The sequence below is a fragment of the Anolis sagrei genome, chromosome 1, assembly GCF_037176765.1.
Source record: "Anolis sagrei isolate rAnoSag1 chromosome 1, rAnoSag1.mat, whole genome shotgun sequence".
NCBI classification, from domain to species: Eukaryota; Metazoa; Chordata; class Lepidosauria; order Squamata; family Dactyloidae; genus Anolis; species Anolis sagrei.
Genome location: NC_090021.1, coordinates 25,739,049 through 25,759,386, shown reverse-complemented (window position 1 = coordinate 25,759,386; position 20,338 = coordinate 25,739,049). Strand labels below are relative to the sequence as shown.

Genomic DNA, 20,338 nt, shown 5'->3' with positions numbered 1-20,338 from the left:
CTATAAAATATTGAGCAGATGGAGATTTAGAAAATATTGCTACTGACACATCATGGAGAAAAAATCAATGAAGATGGAATGGAATACAGCGAAAACACGTGACAGCAGAAACTGGATGATCACTGCATAGTACATAGTCTGCCCCAAAAGTGATTAGAATGATTTTTTTTACAGAGCACAGAAGGGACAGGGAAGGAAAGTGAGGGTTGAGGAAGGTGAAGGGTAACCCAGGCATACAGGTTGGCCTTCCTCTGTTGAGTCATCGCCTTTTGCAGTCAGTAGGTCAACAAAGTGTATAGTAGTTTTGTCTTGTCACGGACGAAAATGCAGAAAAGTCTGGAGCAGCCTCCTTCAACTTCAAGAGCTAAGAACAATGTGGCTCATATGAAGGCTGTTCTGAATGCTTCCCCACCCATTGTACAACCCCCTAACTTGGCTTCAGGCAATTTCTTTTTTCAAGTTCAAAACCCATCTCAAAGGACATCATTTTGGGAAAGTTGAGAGCATTCATTCAGTTGCAATTATAATAATAATAATAATAAATTTTATTTCTACCCCGCCACCATCTCCCCAATGGGGCCAAGCCCGGACAACATAATACAGCAATAAAATCAAAGCATATACAGCAAACAACAACATCATTATCAAAATGATATTAAAAGAAAAAAAATCATAAAATAAACATTCCAATAAACACAATCACAGTAAGGATGACAATGGGCGGGGCCACATATTCAGGATAAAAACAGTTAACCAACTATGATGAGATAAAATAGGAGCAGGGCATTTATATGGAACTCATAAAACACACAGAGTCGTGAGGTTAAACATCCTATTTGAAGGGCGCGAACTCCATTAGCAGAAAACATTAAGGGGTGCAAAATATCATGCTATGCACCTACTCACCAAAGGCGCAGCGGAAAAGCCAGGTTTTGAGGGTTTTTTTAAACGTTTCTAGTGAAGGGGCTTTCCTGATCCCCCCAGGTAAGGAATTCCAAAGTCGGGGGGCCACAGAAGAGAAGGCTCTCTCCCTTGTGCCCACAAGACGAGCTTGTGAGATTGGTAAAGCTTTGAACAACATCTCAAGTGAAGACTACTTCCACTACTATGAAGATGCTGCAATTGCTCTGTTCGATCACAAGGAACCAGGTTTGAAGGAGATAAACTGGAATTGTATGTATGTTCTATTTAAAAAAATTCAAATTCATTCTCATTACTTTTGGGACAGACCACATATATAATACAGTTTAAAGTCATGGTCATTGGACAGGCTGTATCATGCTAAAACTTCTTTAATTTTACAAGATTACTTTCAGATCAGAGTGATTATACGGTATTGAGCTACTGCAGTTGTTTTTTCTTAATCACTGCATGCTGTTTTTCAGTTGCCAAGCCAAAATGCAGGTACTCAGAAAAATAGGACAGCTGGTTTGAGTTCATCCAGACAGCATCTATCCCTTGCAGTAAGCGCATATGACAGGCACAAAACAGAAACAAACTGGTTCCCTTTTTTCTTTTGGGGATTTAGGAGCACTTCACACATTATTCACACATTATACTTTTTGTGTGGGTGTGCATAAAACTTCTCAACACATAACACACACAGTGTAAATAGAGCACAGAGACATTTGAGAAACAAATGTATAATGCTGCCACACTTGCCAGAGATCTGGGATTACCAATCCCCTTTAAAATAAGAATAAATCCAACTTTGTGGCTGTCACATGTGATACAACATCATCTTAAAGACATTATTTTTTTTCTTTTTTGCTTTTGACCAAACATAACATGAAATGTAACATTAATGCATGTTTTTAAAACTATATAATGTTATTTGAATTTCTGATGGCACGCAAACCAATGGCTCAGGAAGGTGTGGGAAAGGAGAGGTTATGGACATTGATTCATGGATTAACTCCATTAAAAACGTAGACTCAGTAACACATCTAAAAATTAAGGAAATACAATGGAAAATACTTACAAAATGGTATAGAATCCTTTACCCATATTAGCCCATATTTCAAAAAATACAACAAAATTATGTTGGCATAAATTTTGTTGTATTTTTGGCAAAACAGAACCTTTATGCATATGTGGTGGAAATGTGACAAGGTACAAAATTTATATAGGAAAATAAAAGGTGAAATGGAAGAAATATCTGGGCTAAAATAGAGCTGAATAAAAACTGTTTTTTTACCATGAAAATGGAAGGAAAAGGTTGCAACACAGGTTAGGCAAATATTATAAAATATGTGATAGGAACAGGACAAACAACGGTTGTGTTGGGATGGAAAGAATACAAAAATGGGAAATTAAAAAATGGTATGAATATCTAACTGACTATATGCTTATATCATTAAAAGGAAAAATAAGTATATTAACACAGTGTTTTTCAATCTGTGGGTCCCGAGGTGTTTTGGCATACAACTCCCAGAAATCCCAGCCAGTTTACCAGCTGTTAGGGTTTCTGGGAGTTGAAGGCCAAAACATCTTAGGACCCACAGGTTGTGAACCACTGCATTAACAGATATCATATGGGGAACTGGATCTCAGATTGGAAAGAACTGATAGCCAAAGTGAAGGGGGAAAGAAAATACAAGGAACTAATTGAGATCATATCCATAATCCAGCAAATAGAATAAAATCCAAAATTGAATGACAAATGTTCTAGGAGGTTGGGGGGGAGGGGGCAGGGGCGGGAAATAAGGAGAAAGATATAAGTAGGCAATTACGATGGAATTAGAAAGGGGTAGAAATTAAGCTATATCAGAAAAGTATGTAATCTCCTTTATAAGCATGTATTGATTTTGTTTCTTTAATACTGTAATATAATGTGACAATTATACTATACTTATACAACTCAATCAAAAATTAAAGGAAATGAAAGTTTACCAGAGACCTTAAGGCACATTTATGGAAGTATTTTCACCCATATCTCTAAATTTCCAGTATAGGAGATCAAGTATTGGGTTGCAGTGCTTGTGATATCGATAGACTATTCTGTCCCTGCTCATTTCTGCAAGTCCATGCTGGCAATTCCTGCTGTGATCTTACATAGCTGGTTATCATCAATGAATGTGGAATCATACCAAATCTTTTGCATAGGGAAGATTTTAAAAGCTGGAATGTTGAATGTGAAGGGCATACTTAGTAGATTCAGTAACACAATTTGTTCTGCCTTTATTTAAAAAAAAGAAAACGTTTGATAGTCCCCATTCCATTTTTTTAAAAATTGCCAGTCTCTGCTGCCAGCAATCTGAACATCAAATGCTTAGAAAGTGACTGGAAATTGAACGGTCTCCTTTTTAAATGAGAAGAACTAACCCCCTCATTTGTCAAAGTACTGACAGCCAGCATTATCTTCAAGAGAAATGGATAGATAGATGAAATTGATCTTTTTTTGAAAAAAGTATCCCTTTCCCCACTGGAAGAGTAAAAGATGCAAGTATTAAAAGTTCAAGGAAGTGCCCTGACAGGAGTCCATTATTACATGAGGTAGAACACTTCTTCTGATAAGTGAATCATTTTGTTGAAGCATTTCTCATAATTTTATAAATTATTTAGTCTATATCGATTCCTTTAGGTCCACATTGTTAAAAGTTGTGATATACATGCCTGTCTTAGCCAGACAATCAGGGAGCTGACAGGATAACAGGTACTTACTTCTCCTTTTCCTTGAACAGCACAACATTCACATGATAATATAAAATGCTGCTATGTGGACATCCCCTTTGTAACTACATTTCAGCCTAGCTAAATGCTTTAGCATGGCTGCTTCAAAACCTCAACAATCCAAACAGCTACCAAGCCAAAAGAGATGTTCAAGCAAATACACTAAAGAATTGCAAGTTGGCAAGGTGTTGTAGTCCAATGCTTAAGAAAGGTATAGTGGTTTGAGCATTGGACTATGACTCTGGAAACCAGGATTCTAATCCCTTCTCAGCCATCGAAAATCAAGTGAATAACTTTGGGCAGGTCATTCTCTCTTAGCCACAGAGAAAGGCAATGGAAAACTCTCTCTGAACAAATTTTGCCAAGAAAACCTGATGTCAGGGTCACAAGTTAGAAATGCCTTGAAAGCACACAGCAATAAATAGGTCAAAATATCAGACTAGGTCCAAAGAAGCATGGAATCAAATCCCGAGTCAGCCAGATAGTCCAGTAGGTGACCCTGGCCCAGTCATAGTCTTTCAGCCTAATTCATTCATAATATAGACCAATAAAAACAAGGGGTGGCAATTAAAACTATGTGAACTGCCCTAAGTTTCTTGAAGAAAGAAAGATAAATATAGCAGGGGATGCGATCCCTTCTGCAATCTCCCTGCTGCTCTCCCAGCAGTTTTCATATCTGCGGGAATACAATTGAAAGAGCACAAAAATGACTGAGTGGGATGCTCTTACTGCAGTATGCCAGTTCTGTACTGGAAATCTCTTGTGCCAGTGAGTGATGTAGTTGTGCATAGCAGACAACAGATTACCACCATAAGGTTTAAAGAGAACATGAAACCTTCAAGGTTCTCCCTAGACCCAAAGCACTCCTTTTTGAAGAGCAATAAAGGGTTCAAGATGGTATGAAAGTATGAGGGAATTGGGGGAGGGGGCGATGGGGGGAGAGATACACTGGTGTGATAAAGGAAGATATCTTCCCTATGCTATGAAGTATTTTTACTGCATATTAGTTTCAACCTCTTTATGTATATAATAGGTACAACCATGGCTGGGACACAATGGTACAAAATGTGCTTAATAAAGAAGTGCTTGGTTATATGATCAAGAGTCAGGGATCTCATTAGTAGATCTTCCAAAAACCTATAAAAACCTTGAGATAACCTATTCATTCAGCTAAGTAACAAAATGCTTTGTAAAAGAAAAAAAGAGCCTTGGTGTAAACAGCACTATTTCAAAGGTATGTTAATTTTTGTTCTGCAAAATGCGGTGTGGATAATATACTGTATTCTGTTTGGGAATACAGCATGCTTTCACTTTCAAGCTAAATACCAGAGTTTCTAAAAACATCTTTTGTGACACACTTCCTTTTTCTGAGGCTATCCATCCCTTCTGGACTTTCAGTCATCAGCTCAAAGAAAATCACCTGCTCAGCAACCATCTGGTACAGCTGCTGCTTGATTTTAATTATTTATTCCCGGATATTCTAGGGATGCTATGCTGGACCACAGCTTGGATTTGGTGATAGACCTGACAAATTCTGAAAATAATAAAACTACCCCATCGCTCCCTGCCATTGCTTGAATTGCTTTCTCTCAATGCCTTTCCCAGAAGAGCAAAACATGTATTTGAAACCCCTGAAGAAGAAAATTCCACTTGGAGGATGGTTAAGTTCTCCCACACCCCCAACTATCAATGCACGTTTTTATTCTCCAGACAAACCTTTCTGGCTATGGGTGATAGGCTTCTATCTCCAGCAAAAAAGACCAAATGCTAAATCATTCACTAGAAATCCACATATTTTTGGAGATTTTGTCCATTCACTTACATTGACTAGAATAACTACTTGCAAAAGCGAATAGCCTGACCATGCAATTTTTGGGAACCCATGAAAATGTCCTGGACCTTGTTCACAAACAGCATAAGTATACATACTTCAGGAGACTCCAATAAACATCCACCTTTTACACAACATCTTTGGCTTATTCTCTTAGGTTTAAGAGGGGGAAAGGCTAAATAATTTTTTGGCTAAATAATGCCAATCTTAGATTTTATTGTATAGTTTTTCCCCTTTGTTTTGTTCCTGTGGTTCTTTGGTTTTTCTGTGTCATTTTAAAGGTTTTACAGTATGTCATCCTAGATGCCTGGTAGATGTGATTTATGAATTTAACACATAAATAATAAATAAGCATTAGTAACTGCATTTGCTCAAGTCATTGTCCACTGCTATTCCTGCTTTTCACTTCTTCATTTCAGTATAGAAAATAAGATTTATTTATTTATTTTGTTATCTGGGGCAGAGACTTATTTTTAATTTATCACATTTATATTTTACCCTTCCCCAATGATATTTTTTATTTCATTATTTCCATCTTTATTTGCAAAGTAACCGTGCAAGGAAGATAATGTTATAATCCAGGATCACCAAATGAGCTTTTCTATGTATGGTTCAGAGAAGATCTGATCCTGGGCTTCCTCACAGAGTGATGGCACCATATAATTAAATAAGACCCAGCAGCAGTATTCTCCAAACATTTCTTGGGTGTGTTTTCCATGAACATGATTAACATATGCAGTAAAGTATAAAAGTCTCACATTTTGTAGGTTAACTATAGAACAGGAATTCATATGCACTGAAATGGTGGATTACGTGGATGGTATCCAACGTCTGTTTCAAGACTTCTAAAAATGAAATCCCAACATCCTCCAATGCAACCCATTCCACTATCACACAGCTCTAATACTAAAATGGTTCTTCCTAAGATTTATGTGGAATCTCTTTCAGGAAGTAAAGTAATGCAGTACAAGAAAGGAATAGGAAATAAGTCAACTGACAATTTGAATGGCTTTGAATTACGATTTTGGATTATGTGATTTTAATGTTACATTAAGATGTTTTTAATTCTATGTTTTAATTGTCTAAATGTTTGTTTATATTCTATGTGTTTAATATGATTTTAATTGTTTAATTTATAGTTATATGTTATCATTTTAGTTATTATGCTTTGGTTTTGTATATATGTTCGCATTGAATGTTGCCATTTCTTTATATATACTGCTTTGAGTCCCCCCAGGGGTGAGAAAAATGGTGTTTAAATACAGTAAATAAATAATAATTAAATACACTGTGATTTCAGTCTATTGGCTCATGTTGTGCTCTGTACAACAGCAGAAAACAAGTTGGCTCCAACATTTACATGACGGCCCTTTAGATAGCTAAATGCAGTATCTTGTCACTCCTCAGTCTTTGCTTCTCCATGCTAAATATATTCAGTTTCTTAAATTGTTTCTCATAACATTTGGTTTCATCATATTGGTTGTCTTCTATGGACACGTTTCATCTATTGATCTAGATCAAATGCCAAGTAGATGATCCTCTTGTGTTGTCCTCTACTTTTGTACAATGAAATCACCTGCAAGACTAGTGAAGAATTTGTTTCACCTAACACTTTTAGCAAAGTATGACTTCCAACAAATATGAGGGTGGTTGAAGTATCTATTATTACTATTTCTACTCTCTCTTTTACATATTTGGCCATTTGTTTAGGAAGGTATTGCTCAACATCCAAGGGAAGGGGCTCTAGTTGATACCTACAGTAAGGTCGCTGTTTTTTCTATTCCTTTAGTTTTTACGCTAAGGCTCTCTACCTATTTTCTGTGCTCTAAGTTTTGAATCTCCCCATAGATATATACAACTTTGACATATATTGCTATTTTTCCCCTTTCCTGATTGGTCTCTTTGGAGAGCAATAATAATAATAGTAGTAGTAGTAGTAATAATAATACTATATTTATGTCCCGCCCCCTCTCCCCAAGGGGTACTCGGAGTTACTTACAACAGAGAAAACAATATAAAATAGCAATAAACACACAACAATTTAGAAATTAAATTAAATCAAATGGCAAATAAAACAAAACATGATAATAAAAATAAATCACAAGACATTTAAAAAAATAACTCTAAAAACATAATCCATAAATAAAATAGGTAATAATTACATAATATAATACAATTGAAACATCCCAGGGCCTTCTTTAGTTGGTGAAAGCAATAAAATCCAGTTTAAGAAATTCCATTTCTATACTTCCATTACTACATTACAATCATGAGACTTATCCCATCAGGTTTCAGTAATGCTTATTAAATCATATTTGTCTTCCTGTGTCAGATTTGCAAGACTCTTAGAATAGGACATCAACATTCCTCCTCTCCTTCAGGAAGAAGCTAAAAACCTGGATGTGGGACCAAGCTTTCGGGTAAGCTGGCAGATGGACAAAGACAACCAAGAATGACCAGACTAGGAAAGGACAATGACGATGCTAAATGGTTTACGGACTTGGATTTGGTGAACACTGACCACAAGATGTTTTATTGTTGCTAGTATACTGTCTGATGGTTTTAATTAGTTATAACTGTGATATTATGTGGTAAATTTGTATATGGTATTGTTTGTTGTAATTGTTAGGCATCGAATTGTGCCTTTTGTAAGCCGCCCTGAGTCCCCCGCTAGGGGGTTGAGAAGGGCGGGGTAGAAGCACCCCAAATAAATAAATAAATATACACTCTTTCCAGCTGCTGTGATGTGTGGCCCTTCTCTTGCTAAAAGTCCCTCTTTAAGAAAGTGTAGACTATGGTTCAAGAAGCCAACGTTTTCTTGATGACACTATGTGTGAAGGCTTTTTTTCCACTTTTAGTATTCTCCCTCTTTCTGGGTCACATCCTTCAGCAGGAAGAAGAAATGAAATAATAACCTCAACCTCAAGGTCATTTAGTTTCCACCTTAGAGCTTCATAGTCTCTTAAATTTGATTAAAGGTTGCATCTTGAAGTATCATTTGTTCCAGTGTGGATCAAAAGGAAGAGCAATTGTCAGTGAACTTGATAAATCTTATCAGTCTCTCTTGTGTACCCAAGAGCCAGCTTACCTCCTGAGACACTGCTTCTGTTCCTTGCAATTGGGAATCACCTGCTATTACCACAATCCATAGTGTCATGAACTCTGCATCCGATATGTTCAAGGCACCAGAATGCCATGTCATGAGTTCACAGCCAAGGTCATAGAATGAAAACTAAGTGAAAACATCAGGGGCCTGGTATGGGAAAGAGCCTGATAAGACGAACCAGTTCAGACTAGAAGATCTGGAGGCTGTATGGAGGAATTTTGGGGAGTTGTGGGGGGGGGGAGGCTTTCTGGAGGTATTGAACTGAGAAGTTGCCTGCATTTTCTTCATTCATTAACTTTGCTATATAGTAGTAACCTAGCATTGAAGAAATTTTCTAGATTTTCATTGCTAACAAGGCTGTGCAATCATCACACATAGGACTCTCCAAGGTAGTTTCCATAACTTCAGAGATGTAAGGCTCTTGTCCCGGTTTCTGGGCCTCATAATCAGGGATGAAGGGAAAAGCTTGATTCAGGCATGATTGATAACTTTGTTTCTGTTTGCTTCATTCATCCAAGCACTTCCCTCCAATGTTTCTGAGCTGTCATCTTCCTTAGAGGCATTCCCTATTACTTGTTCTTCCAGAGTAGTCTGTATCACTCTTTCCAAAAAAGTTTCATCCTTCCCAATAATGATTCTTTCTGATAATGAAAGTTAACAGAGACAAATGCAAAATTCTATATTTAGACTACAAAAACTAAATGTAAATGTATAGGATGTGGGATACTTGGCTTGGCAAATGAAAAGCACCTTGGGATTATTGCTGATCCTCAGTTGAGCAGTGTAATGCTGCAGTAAAGATGACAAATAATATTTTAATCTGCATTAATAGAACTAAAGCTTCCAAGACAAGGGAAGTAAGAGTCTCACTATGTTCTACACTAACAAAGATTCATCTAGAGTACTGTCTTCCATTCTGGGCATGCCATTTAGGAGGAGTACAGATGAGAAGGATGAAAACAGGTAAGGAAAACAAAATATATGAGGAAATGTTTGGAGTTGAGCATATTCGGCCTGGTAAATACAGGTAGATGTCTGAGATGTGGCATGATTGCATTCTTTAAATAGCTTAAGGGCTGTCACATAGAGGAGGGTAAAGATTTGTGCTCTGCTGCCATAGAATGTAGGACCAGATTGAAAGTCTCTTAAGTTAGAGGAGGGTAGATTCTGAGTGAAGAAATTGCTTGACAACTGGAGCTACTTGATAATGGAATCAATTACCTTAAAGGAATCCTTTTTAAAAAGAATCCTTTTAAAAACCACAGATGGAATCTGTTTCACGTGATGTCTTCAAAAATAGGCTCGACAGTTACCTGTTTGGGACACTCTAGCTGGATTTCTTGCATAAGGCAGGTTGAACTCTTTCCACATCTATGATTCTAAATTAAAGTGGATCCCTGTTCTGGATACAAGAATATCTTATTTGAGCAGAAAGACACCTCCACCTCTTCAAAATAGGCATGCCAAATTCTTTCAACTGACCTCTCACTTCTTGTGTTCATCACATACAATTCCAGAAATGGGAGAACCAAAGGAGGGGAGGCTAGAAAGGCCTAGTGCCTCCTTTTATCACTGAATCTCGTCAATTTTATCGAATGCCAAGGAAATTATGTGCAACACATATATGGTATATTAGGTTTAGGATGTGCATGCCATTAGTAAATGATCAAGTCAACAATTGTTTCTTCTGTGTTGTACAGAGCATTCTGAAATATTATGAAATAAACATTAATTCCAACTCTTTGAACAAGACACTGCAAATGCAATAAACCTTACTTCTGATTTCATATTATATTAGAATGGGAAAAGACAGTCAGCCTAATGAATGCAGCATTCCTTTCTTCATGGCAATTCCAAGAGATTCAGAGGGCTCAATAACTGAAGAGCTCTAGTCCACTCCTAGTGAATTAAAAATGGTTAATTCAGTCTACCACAGGATGGCTGAACACAATGGGAACTGATCTTGCTGGCTGTGTGCCAGATACTACACAACACAACAAACATGAAATATGAAAGCGACATTAGGAGTTGACCTGCTCAGCTGCAACTCATGTCTTCTAAAACAACACAAGGCAGTGGAAAAGGAAGTGGGGAAAAGCCACCAACTATTTTTCTGCAAACAAACCTGAAACAGTACCAGGAACTTTAAATTCTAAGTTGGAAAACACTCTCCCTCTCTACACATGTGCATGCACACACATATACACACAAATATCCATCTACTACACAATTCATTTGCTGGACAGAGCAGAATTCTGCTGCGTGACTTGCTCTACTAAAATGGGAAAGAAACTGTGCAGTAAGGTAGGTTGTGGCAGTGATATTAAACCTGGAGACTCTTAAGTAGCTATGCACACCATTTATCAATTAAATATGGTAAAGTGCATGATAAATATATAGTACTTATACCTGTTTCATACAGAACAGCGAGCTTGATTATTAAGATAATCCAACTGTGAATGTCAACATGCTGCACTCTATATCCTAGCTGTCTGTGGTAACTATGATATATGGATCCAGCAACTCAAAAGCCAATGGTATGGCAAAACTTTTATCAGCTAAACATTTTGTGATCAACTGTAATTCTAACTGACATGAATGAGGAAAACAAAACAAAATCTCAGATAAATATTTGCTTGTTTAAATTATTACTTCTTGCTTTCTTGCTGGTTCCGAGCCTCTACCTTTTTCATATGCAATATCCAACTTATCATTATGCACTTATATTAGCAATCTACAACAAGGCAAAAGAAAAAAAAGATTGCTCACATAAAATAGTTCAAACTCCCCCACCACCCAGCAAAAAAAGGAATTATTTTTAAAACCACAGAAGCAGGGCCTTTTGTTCAGGGTTACTTTGCCCTGATAACATCAGAAAGCAACTCACAGAACCTACTTCAGTGATAATAGTGAAACATAAAGTAGTCACCCCATTATTCACAAGCACTACAGTTCCTTGACACAGGGCCATCTATTCACAAGAAATTACAATGGGAAGAAATAAAGTACAAAGTTTCTTAGCTATGTTGTAACTAGGCCATTTAAGTAGTTTATATGGGGAAAAACAATCTACCCAAAAGATAAGGAGTTACAGTGTGGCCCCAACAGAACAACAGGATAAATCCTATGTTCCTATTGGGTTGGACTCCCCGTCGGGGAATCGAAACCAGGTCTCCCGTGTGACAGGCGGGGATACTCTGGGATACAACGGCCATACCACTGATAAAATCTATTACACTTGGCATATCCTCCATCACAAAAAGGAAGGAAAGTACAATATTTTGCCAAATTTCTATTCAAACTTGGCTTCAAACAGGGTATATTAAAATAATAACAGAGGGCACAACTACACTGACCATTTAATTCGGTTTCAAACTGGTATTGAAGAAAGTGATTTTACTGTACCCAGAAAAACCTGGAACCAGTTTGAGGCCCAGATGGTGATCACATAAATCACGGAGCATTGATGCATATTAAGGGCTTCCTTCCACATGCCTTTGTGAGAGTTAGCTGTATGGCTGCCACAGTTTGAAGCCAGCTTCAAACTAGTCAGTGCAGCTGGGGCCAAAGATTTGTTGGTTTGCTTATTTGAAGTGCCTCACTAAAAATGCCACTAAGAAAGGTATACCCCCCTCAGAAATTTCATGGCAGCCATTCACTTGTGGAAAAATAAACGACATTATCCTGCATGAAAGGTGGAAGGCTGCTGGGGGACATGGCATCTTTTCAAGCCATTGAGAGGAAAGATTTTAAAAGGAAGAATATACTCACCACTTTCCAGCGGTCCTTCACCACGTAGTTGGCCGGCAGAATGTCGACCTGTTCCCCTCCCCCACTCATGTTTGGTTCGTCCTTGATAGCAGCTGCTAGGCACTGCATTTGCCAGCCAGAGAATATTTTAGTAGCAGCTCCCAATTTAAATGAGCCATTTATCTAGAAAGAAGAGAAAAAACATACACACAAAAGGGGAGGGGGAAAACACAAAAGAATTAATGCAGGTCATTGCAGGCAGAACATGCTGGTGAAACCAACCTAGTTTAGACCCAGCAAAGGACAGAAGCATTAAGAAGGTGACAAACTCACCTTGAGGTCAGAGCACAGCTTGCGACAAGCCTTGCTGCCCAAGCAATTGCCCTCTTTATGAAATCCTTAGCTGTCCTCATGCACAAAATCAGCAGAAGCACCCATGCTGTGAGTCAGCAGCACAAACATAAAAGTGGTGATATACATAACTGGCTTAGATCATGCAGGGTTTTCAGTGCTCCAGGTGGGGATCCAAAAGCCAGCTAGTCAAAGATAGGATGAAGCCAAAGTCTTGGATATTACCCAAGTACCGGTCAAAAGAATTATGAGCGCAATAGTGCAAGAACCACAACTATACCAAGAACATAATTTTTCTTGCTGAATTAAGATAACTCTCTGTTCAAACAGTCCCTCAGTCCACAAGGCTTAGCAAATATCAAACTCAGCAAGCACCCAAGTGGACTACAATGCTCTTTTTGAGTACCAAGAGTGAAAAGTGCTCCTTCCAAGCAGGAAAAGGCACATATTCAAGAGTTTTAACTAGCAATATATAGTCCTTTCAAAGAACAGAAAGTCTAATACTCACCAAGCTCACTCAGAAGTAAGGTACATTGCTCTCAATGGCACTTACTTCTAAGGGTGCACACTTACAATTATCACCTCTGTTCCTGCTACTTTTCATAGAATCATAGAATCATAGAATCAAAGAGTTGGAAGAGACCTCATGGGCCATCCAGTCCAACCCCCTGCCAAGAAGCAGGAATATTGCATTCAAATCACCCCTGACAGATGGCCATCCAGCCTCTGCTTAAAAGCTTCCAAAGAAGGAGCCTCCACCACACTCCGGGGCAGAGAGTTCCACTGCTGAACGGCTCTCACAGTCAGGAAGTTCTTCCTAATGTTCAGATGGAATCTCCTCTCTTGTAGTTTGAAGCCATTGTTCTGCGTCCTAGTCTCCAAGGAAGCAGAAAACAAGCTTGCTCCCTCCTCCCTGTGGCTTCCTCTCACATATTTATACATGGCTATCATATCTCCTCTCAGCCTTCTCTTCTTCAGGCTAAACATGCCCAGTTCCCTAAGCCGCTCCTCATAGGGCTTGTTCTCCAGACCCTTGATCATTTTAGTCGCCCTCCTCTGGACACATTCCAGCTTGTCAATATCTCTCTTGAATTGTGGTGCCCAGAATTGGACACAATATTCCAGATGTGGTCTAACCAAAGCAGAATAGAGGGGTAGCATTACTTCCTTAGATCTAGACACTATGCTCCTATTGATGCAGGCCAAAATCCCATTGGCTTTTTTTGCCGCCACATCACATTGTTGGCTCATGTTTAACTTGTTGTCCACGAGGACTCCAAGATCTTTTTCACACGTACTGCTCTCGAGCCAGGCATCCCCCATTCTGTATCTTTGCATTTCATTTTTTCTGCCAAAGTGGAGTATCTTGCATTTGTCACTGTTGAACTTCATTTTGTTAGTTTTGGCCCATCTCTCTAATCTGTCAAGATCGTTTTGAATTCTGCTCCTGTCCTCTGGACTATTGGCTATCCCTCCCAATTTGGTGTCATCTGCAAACTTGATGATCATGCCTTCTAGCCCTTCATCTAAGTCATTAATAAAGATGTTGAACAGGACCGGGCCCAGGACGGAACCCTGCGGCACTCCGCTCGTCACTTCTTTCCAAGATGAAGAGGAAGCATTAGTGAGCACTCTCTGTGTTCGTCCACTTAACCAATTACAGATCCACCTCACCGTAGTTTTGCCTAGCCCACATTGGACTAGTTTCCTTGCCAGAAGGTCATGGGGGACCTTGTCGAAGGCCTTACTGAAATCCAGGTACGCTACATCCACGGCATTCCCCGCATCTACCCAGCTTGTAGCTCTATCGAAGAAAGAGATCAGATTAGTCTGGCATGACTTGTTTTTGATAAATCCATGTTGACTATTAGCGATGACTGCATTTGCTTCTAAGTGTTTGCAGACCGCTTCCTTAACAATCTTTTCCAGAATCTTGCCCGGTATCGACGTGAGGCTGACTGGACGGTAGTTGTTTGGGTCGTCCTTTTTTCCCTTCTTGAAGATTGGGACCACATTGGCCCTCCTCCAATCTGCTGGAACTTCTCCCGTTCTCCAAGAACTCTCAAAGATGGTTGCCAATGGTTCCGAAATGACTTCCGCTAGTTCCTTCAGTACTCTTGGGTGTAGTTGATCTGGCCCTGGGGACTTGAACTCATTAAGAGCGGCCAGGTATTCCTGGACGACTTCTTTCCCAATTTGGGGTTGGATGTCCTCCAATCCCTCATCCACTCCATCTTGCTGAGGTTGAAGACTCTCTTTTTGTGAGAAGACCGAGGCAAAGAAGGCATTAAGTAGTTCTGCCTTTTCCCTGTCCCCTGTCAGCATTGCCCCATCTTCTCCTCGAAGAGGTCCTATCGCCTCCTTGTTTTTCCTTTTTCTACTGACATAAGAATAGAAGCCCTTTTTATTGTTTTTAATGTCCCTGGCAAGTCTGAGCTCGTTTTTTGCTTTAGCTTTGCGGACCTTTTCCCTACAGGTGTTGGCTATTTGTTTGAATTCTTCTTTGGTGATTTCTCCCTTTTTCCACTTCTTGTGCATGTCTCTTTTGTGTCTTAGCACAGTTAGAAGTTCTTTGGACATCCATTCTGGCTTCTTTGCACTTGTCCTATTTTTTCTCTTTGTTGGCACGGTTTGCAATTGCGCCTTGAGTATTTCACTCTTGAGAAATTCCCATCCATCCGTAGCTCCCTTGTCTTTTAGTATCTGTGTCCACGGAATGCTGCTCAGCGTTTCCTTCATTTTTTGGAAATCAGCTCTCCTAAAGTCCAAAATGCGGGTTTGACTTGTCTTAGTTTCAGCCTTCCTTTGTACCTCAAATTGCAGGAGCACATGGTCACTTGCCCCTAAGGATCCTACCACTTCGACCGCATCGATCAGGTCCTCCGCATTTGTTAGGATGAGATCAAGAGTAGCCAATCCCCTTGTTGCCTCTTCTACCTTCTGGACCATGAAATTGTCTGCAAGGCAAGCGAGGAATTTGTTGGACCTTGTACTCTTGGCCGAGTTTGTTTTCCAGCAAATATCGGGATAGTTGAAATCGCCCATGACTGCTACATCTCTTTTCTGTGCCTGTTTGGTCAACTGTTGGCAGAAGACTTCATCAAGATCTTCCTCCTGGCTTGGGGGTCTGTAGTAGACGCCTACAACGACATCTTTTTTAGTCCCAGTTCCCTTGATTCTTATCCAGATGATTTCAAGCTGGTTTCCCAGATTACTGTCTTGAATTTCTTCTGCAGCATAAGAGTTTTTGACATATAAGGCTACTCCGCCTCCTCTCCCCTTTGTTCGGTTTCTGTGAAAGAGGTTCTACCCCTCGATATCTACATTCCAGCGATAGGAGTCATCCCACCAGGTTTCAGTGATGGCTATGATATCATATTTGTGGTGTAGTGCTAGAAGTTGGAGTTTGTCTTGTTTATTTCCCATGCTCTGTGCATTAGTGTAAATGAGTTTGGGGCATTGAATTCCATTTCCAAAGTCTCAAGGAGAGTTGCAGCTCTTTTCTTATTAGATAACACATAAAATACAATAAATGTAGTCTTCATTTACTTCTCAATTATATTTAGTTCAATGTCTGAATGAATCGGTGGTGGTTCTATTACATTAAGTAAACCTATTTGTTTCCTCAAGTATGTTGCTTTAAGACTTTGCTACCACCTTTTATAAACTGGGAAACAGTACTGTCAGCATTATATCTTTCTCTAATAGTTTTATCTTCCATTCATGTTAAATATCTCTTGCCTTGCTGCTGGTATGAAGCCCAAGAGTGGCCAAAGTACATCATTTTCTATTGTTTGATTCTTGATCAGACAGTAACCCTACTATCACTGTCTGATCAAGAATCAAATCTGAAGAAATACGGGCCACTAAAACTGGGCTTCAAAATTAAGACAGACGTTAACCACAATGTCATATATCATGGCTATGTACACTCAGTCTTAAACGTTTAACATCTTAACTCTAGACTTTGAGAAACTGAAATGTTCTCTCGATATAGTGATCACTGCCTTTTGATACAACAGGGTGGCAACTATGTACACATTGATTGTATTCCTTTCTTCTTTCAAGTTTTTCATTTTGTGCAGACTGTTTTCTTTGGTTTTTAATTATGTGGTATTATACATTCATTAATATGTGGATTATACATTCATTAATATGTGGATCATTTTATTTCCAGTTGGGACACAAGTGAACCTAACACTCAATTTTTTACTTCAGAACGGTCACATGTTAAATCACATGTGAAATCTGAAAAACAGAGAGATCACAAGAGTTTACGCCAATAAAAGCAGAATACAACAGTTTCGGAGTGGTATCTGCATTCAAGCTTGCTATGAGGACAATAAATTTACATTTACATTCAAAAAATAAAAGCTAACACTGCAAGTTCAAAAGAATTGTCAGAAATATACATTATGACTCACAGGACATTCAGCACTGATCATGACAGGGAGAAAAGAATTGCAAGAGTAGTGGTTTACTTTCAAGATCTTTTAGTGTGCTCAAAAACACTGTAATTTCTCCATCCAGAAATCCATGTACATGCAAACAGAAGTGCTGGTTTATTACACAGATGGCATCTCCCACTGAATCCAGTGGAGATATCTAACCTGCCATGTAGGTGTTTTGATTTGATCCCTCTTTTGAAATCAATGGGAACATTCTTGATAGAGGTAGAATTGCATAGCTTTTCTGATTTCATGAATAATCATTGGATTGAGGTGGTGATCTATAATTCAACCAACAAGCACTACGAGTGTCACTAAAGTTTTCCTAATGTCGGTTCCTAATGTTGACTCTCAACAGATTGTATTAATCTCTGACATCTGTCCCACAAATGTGACCTAATCATATATAGTTTCAACACATATTTTAAATGATGGTTTATAGTGCTAAACAAATATTTAAATAAGTTTTTAATTTGGAAAACTGTTATGGATTTTACTATAATAAAAATTAAAATACTCATCTACAAAAACGCAGGCAAATTAACGCAGGTTCAAAAATACTGTCTGAAATTGTCTAGGAAACCAGTGAGAATTGCAGTAAATAAAAATGGCTTTCCATTTTTCTGTAAGTTCGGCACAGGACACCCATGCCCCATTTAAATGTCTTTAAAGCCTTTAAAAAAAATCTAGTATGGAGTCTTTGACAATCTTATGTATAGGATAGAAAAGAAGGCTTTTAATGTGAAACAAGCATTTGTTAATAATGGAAAGTACAATCCAACCAGCCCTGCAACTGTGAGCAATTTCACTTGCAAGACCCTCTATCCGATGGACTGCATGGCAATTTATGTAGCTGTTGTAATTAGGAATCTATTATAGGCAGAATATTATATAAAACTGCCATTTCCTCATTAAACAAGATAATTAGACACAGTCACTAACAAGATAACATAACTTCATAACAAAAAACCTAAACTGACCTCATTCAAGTCAGATTTGGCCATAGTTGTTAATGCTTTATTCATCTTCAGATTGGACTACAGTAACAGGCTCAACATTGGGCTCTCCTTGAACATATACAGAAATTACAATTGGTAAAAATTTAGTGAGGTAAATTTCTAAACATTCAAATAGAACCAAACTCTCCTACTATCTGTAATATTTAAATAGGACTGCAAAATTTATGGAAGAGCATTCTCACTCACCTTATGCAAAATGCTGCGGGAAGTCTTATTATCACTACATAAACACATTACTCCACTATTGTTTGATAGATCCCACTACTGTTTTTGAGTTCAGCCATTGGTTTTTAAACCAAAATGGCTTGGGGACGAGGTATCTTAAAGTATTGCCTCCTATATGTACATGCCTATGTGATCTTTTCAAAATTTGATGCCTATTTGGAGTGATTCTATTGATGAAATTACAGTGCCCTATGCAGACACGATCACTTGGTCATCCCAACACCAAGATGACCAAGTGATCTCCTTAAAAGCCACGCTTTACAACAAAAATCTTTGAAAATCGGTGGCTCTGCTTTGATTCTATTTAATTTAGTAGTTCTGGCTTACTGCTTTATTTATTCATTTATTTTGTTTATTTTTCTTTTTCTATAGGCATCAAAAGGGGTTTTGCTTTTTTGTTTTTGGGTGGGTTTTTTAAATAATGTAAAATACTTTTGCTGTAATTTGGCAAAGAGTTTTGGTTTCTTAATTAAATATTGGCCAACTGAGAAGTTGCATTCCCAACTGTAAAGTTCCATTTTTAAGGTACAAATAGCATGAAACAATTGATCAGTCAGTCTTTAAGCTCAGTTTTAAACATGAGGCTTAAGTCTGTTGACGTATTTTATATACTGACTGAATGTTTAGTTACGAGAAGTCATGAGAATTGAAGTAAGTGACTGCCACCAATGGAAGGTACAGTATGACTTAATAAGGAAGGCCATAAAATCCAGTTCACACACAATTATGAGGTCTGGATGTGATTCTGGCAGCCAGTTATAACAGCTCGCTATTCAGGAACATGGGCATGAGTTGAAAAAGAAGCCAGTAATGTGTCTGTCAAACTGGCCTAAGAGAAAATACTGTTTGTTTTTTTCATTGGGTTATTACAACCTGAGAAACAGAACCCAGCAAGCTGTCAACAATATCTACACAATTTATAGAACAAAGTAAATGTTAAGCCCTTTGTAGTCTCCAACATAAATGGCTTTCAGCATCCTTATATGGCTCCAAACGTCAGTGATTATTTGGGCCAGGAAATCAATTTCTTTAACAGAACACGTATGCTGATTTGCCAATGTGGCTATTGTATGGTACAATGCTAGTCAAAGCCTTCTTCAATTTCTTTTATATGCACAACAGCATATACTGAGGCTACTGTAGCATAGTCAACATAAAGCTTTTTTTGTTGTTCATTCGTTCAGTCGTTTCCGACTCTGTTGGCCATCACCACTCCCAGTTCCTTCAAGATCAATCCAGTCCAGTTTGGTAGAGCTAGCTCTACCAAAGTGTCTGCAGTTAATCCATCCCCTTACCATTGCCACTTCTTTGCAGTTTTCTTCTCATAATTCCTACTGCACATTATATTACTTTTTGTGCATTATTCCAAAAATCTCAGCCAGCCAACAGTAGGCTTGGGCACTTACTTACCCAGCTTACTATTTTAAGCACCCACGCACCCGTCTGCCATTTCAAATGCTAAGCTTGCGAACTGAACAGTTTTTCTTGCATTCAGGAAGACAAGCAGGTAAGCATTGGGAAGAGAACATGGACAATGGGTTTTCTTTTTTTAAAAAAACAAAAAACAATCCTATCTCAAGCTCTTTCTAAATTCACTTCCCTGGAATATATTTCAGTCAGTCAAATACTTTCAATAGATGGTGGATTTGAACAGAACTTTAAGTAGTTTATCAAACTGGGGTAAAAATAGCATTTGGGATGGAAAATACGGGTGCACCCCCCTGACATCTATTGGATAGAAAAAAATAGCCCTTTAATTTATTTAAGTTTTATATAGCATAGTTCACCAAAGCTTTATTCTTCTTTTGAGTGCAGTTTCTTATAGTGTGTCTGCAAATCTGAACAAAAGTGACCCTTAGAACTATTTCTCTATCTCGACTCAAGTTATGCAATACGTCCAGTCAGATGAAGACAAAAATACTTTTTAAACGGTGCA

At 38.3% G+C, this 20,338-nt stretch overlaps 1 protein-coding gene across 2 annotated transcripts in view; it reads right to left on the bottom strand.

The window, feature by feature from the left end:
- Positions 1-20,338, bottom strand: part of TTBK1 (tau tubulin kinase 1) — a 140,455-nt gene that overhangs the window by 102,342 nt on the left and 17,775 nt on the right. For both annotated transcript variants that reach the window (XM_060754421.2, XM_060754422.2), the window contains exon 2: positions 12,381-12,542. In XM_060754421.2, the coding sequence (XP_060610404.2) occupies positions 12,381-12,488 (108 nt within the window). In that variant the 5' untranslated portion in view covers positions 12,489-12,542. The remainder of the gene's footprint in view (positions 1-12,380; positions 12,543-20,338) is intronic.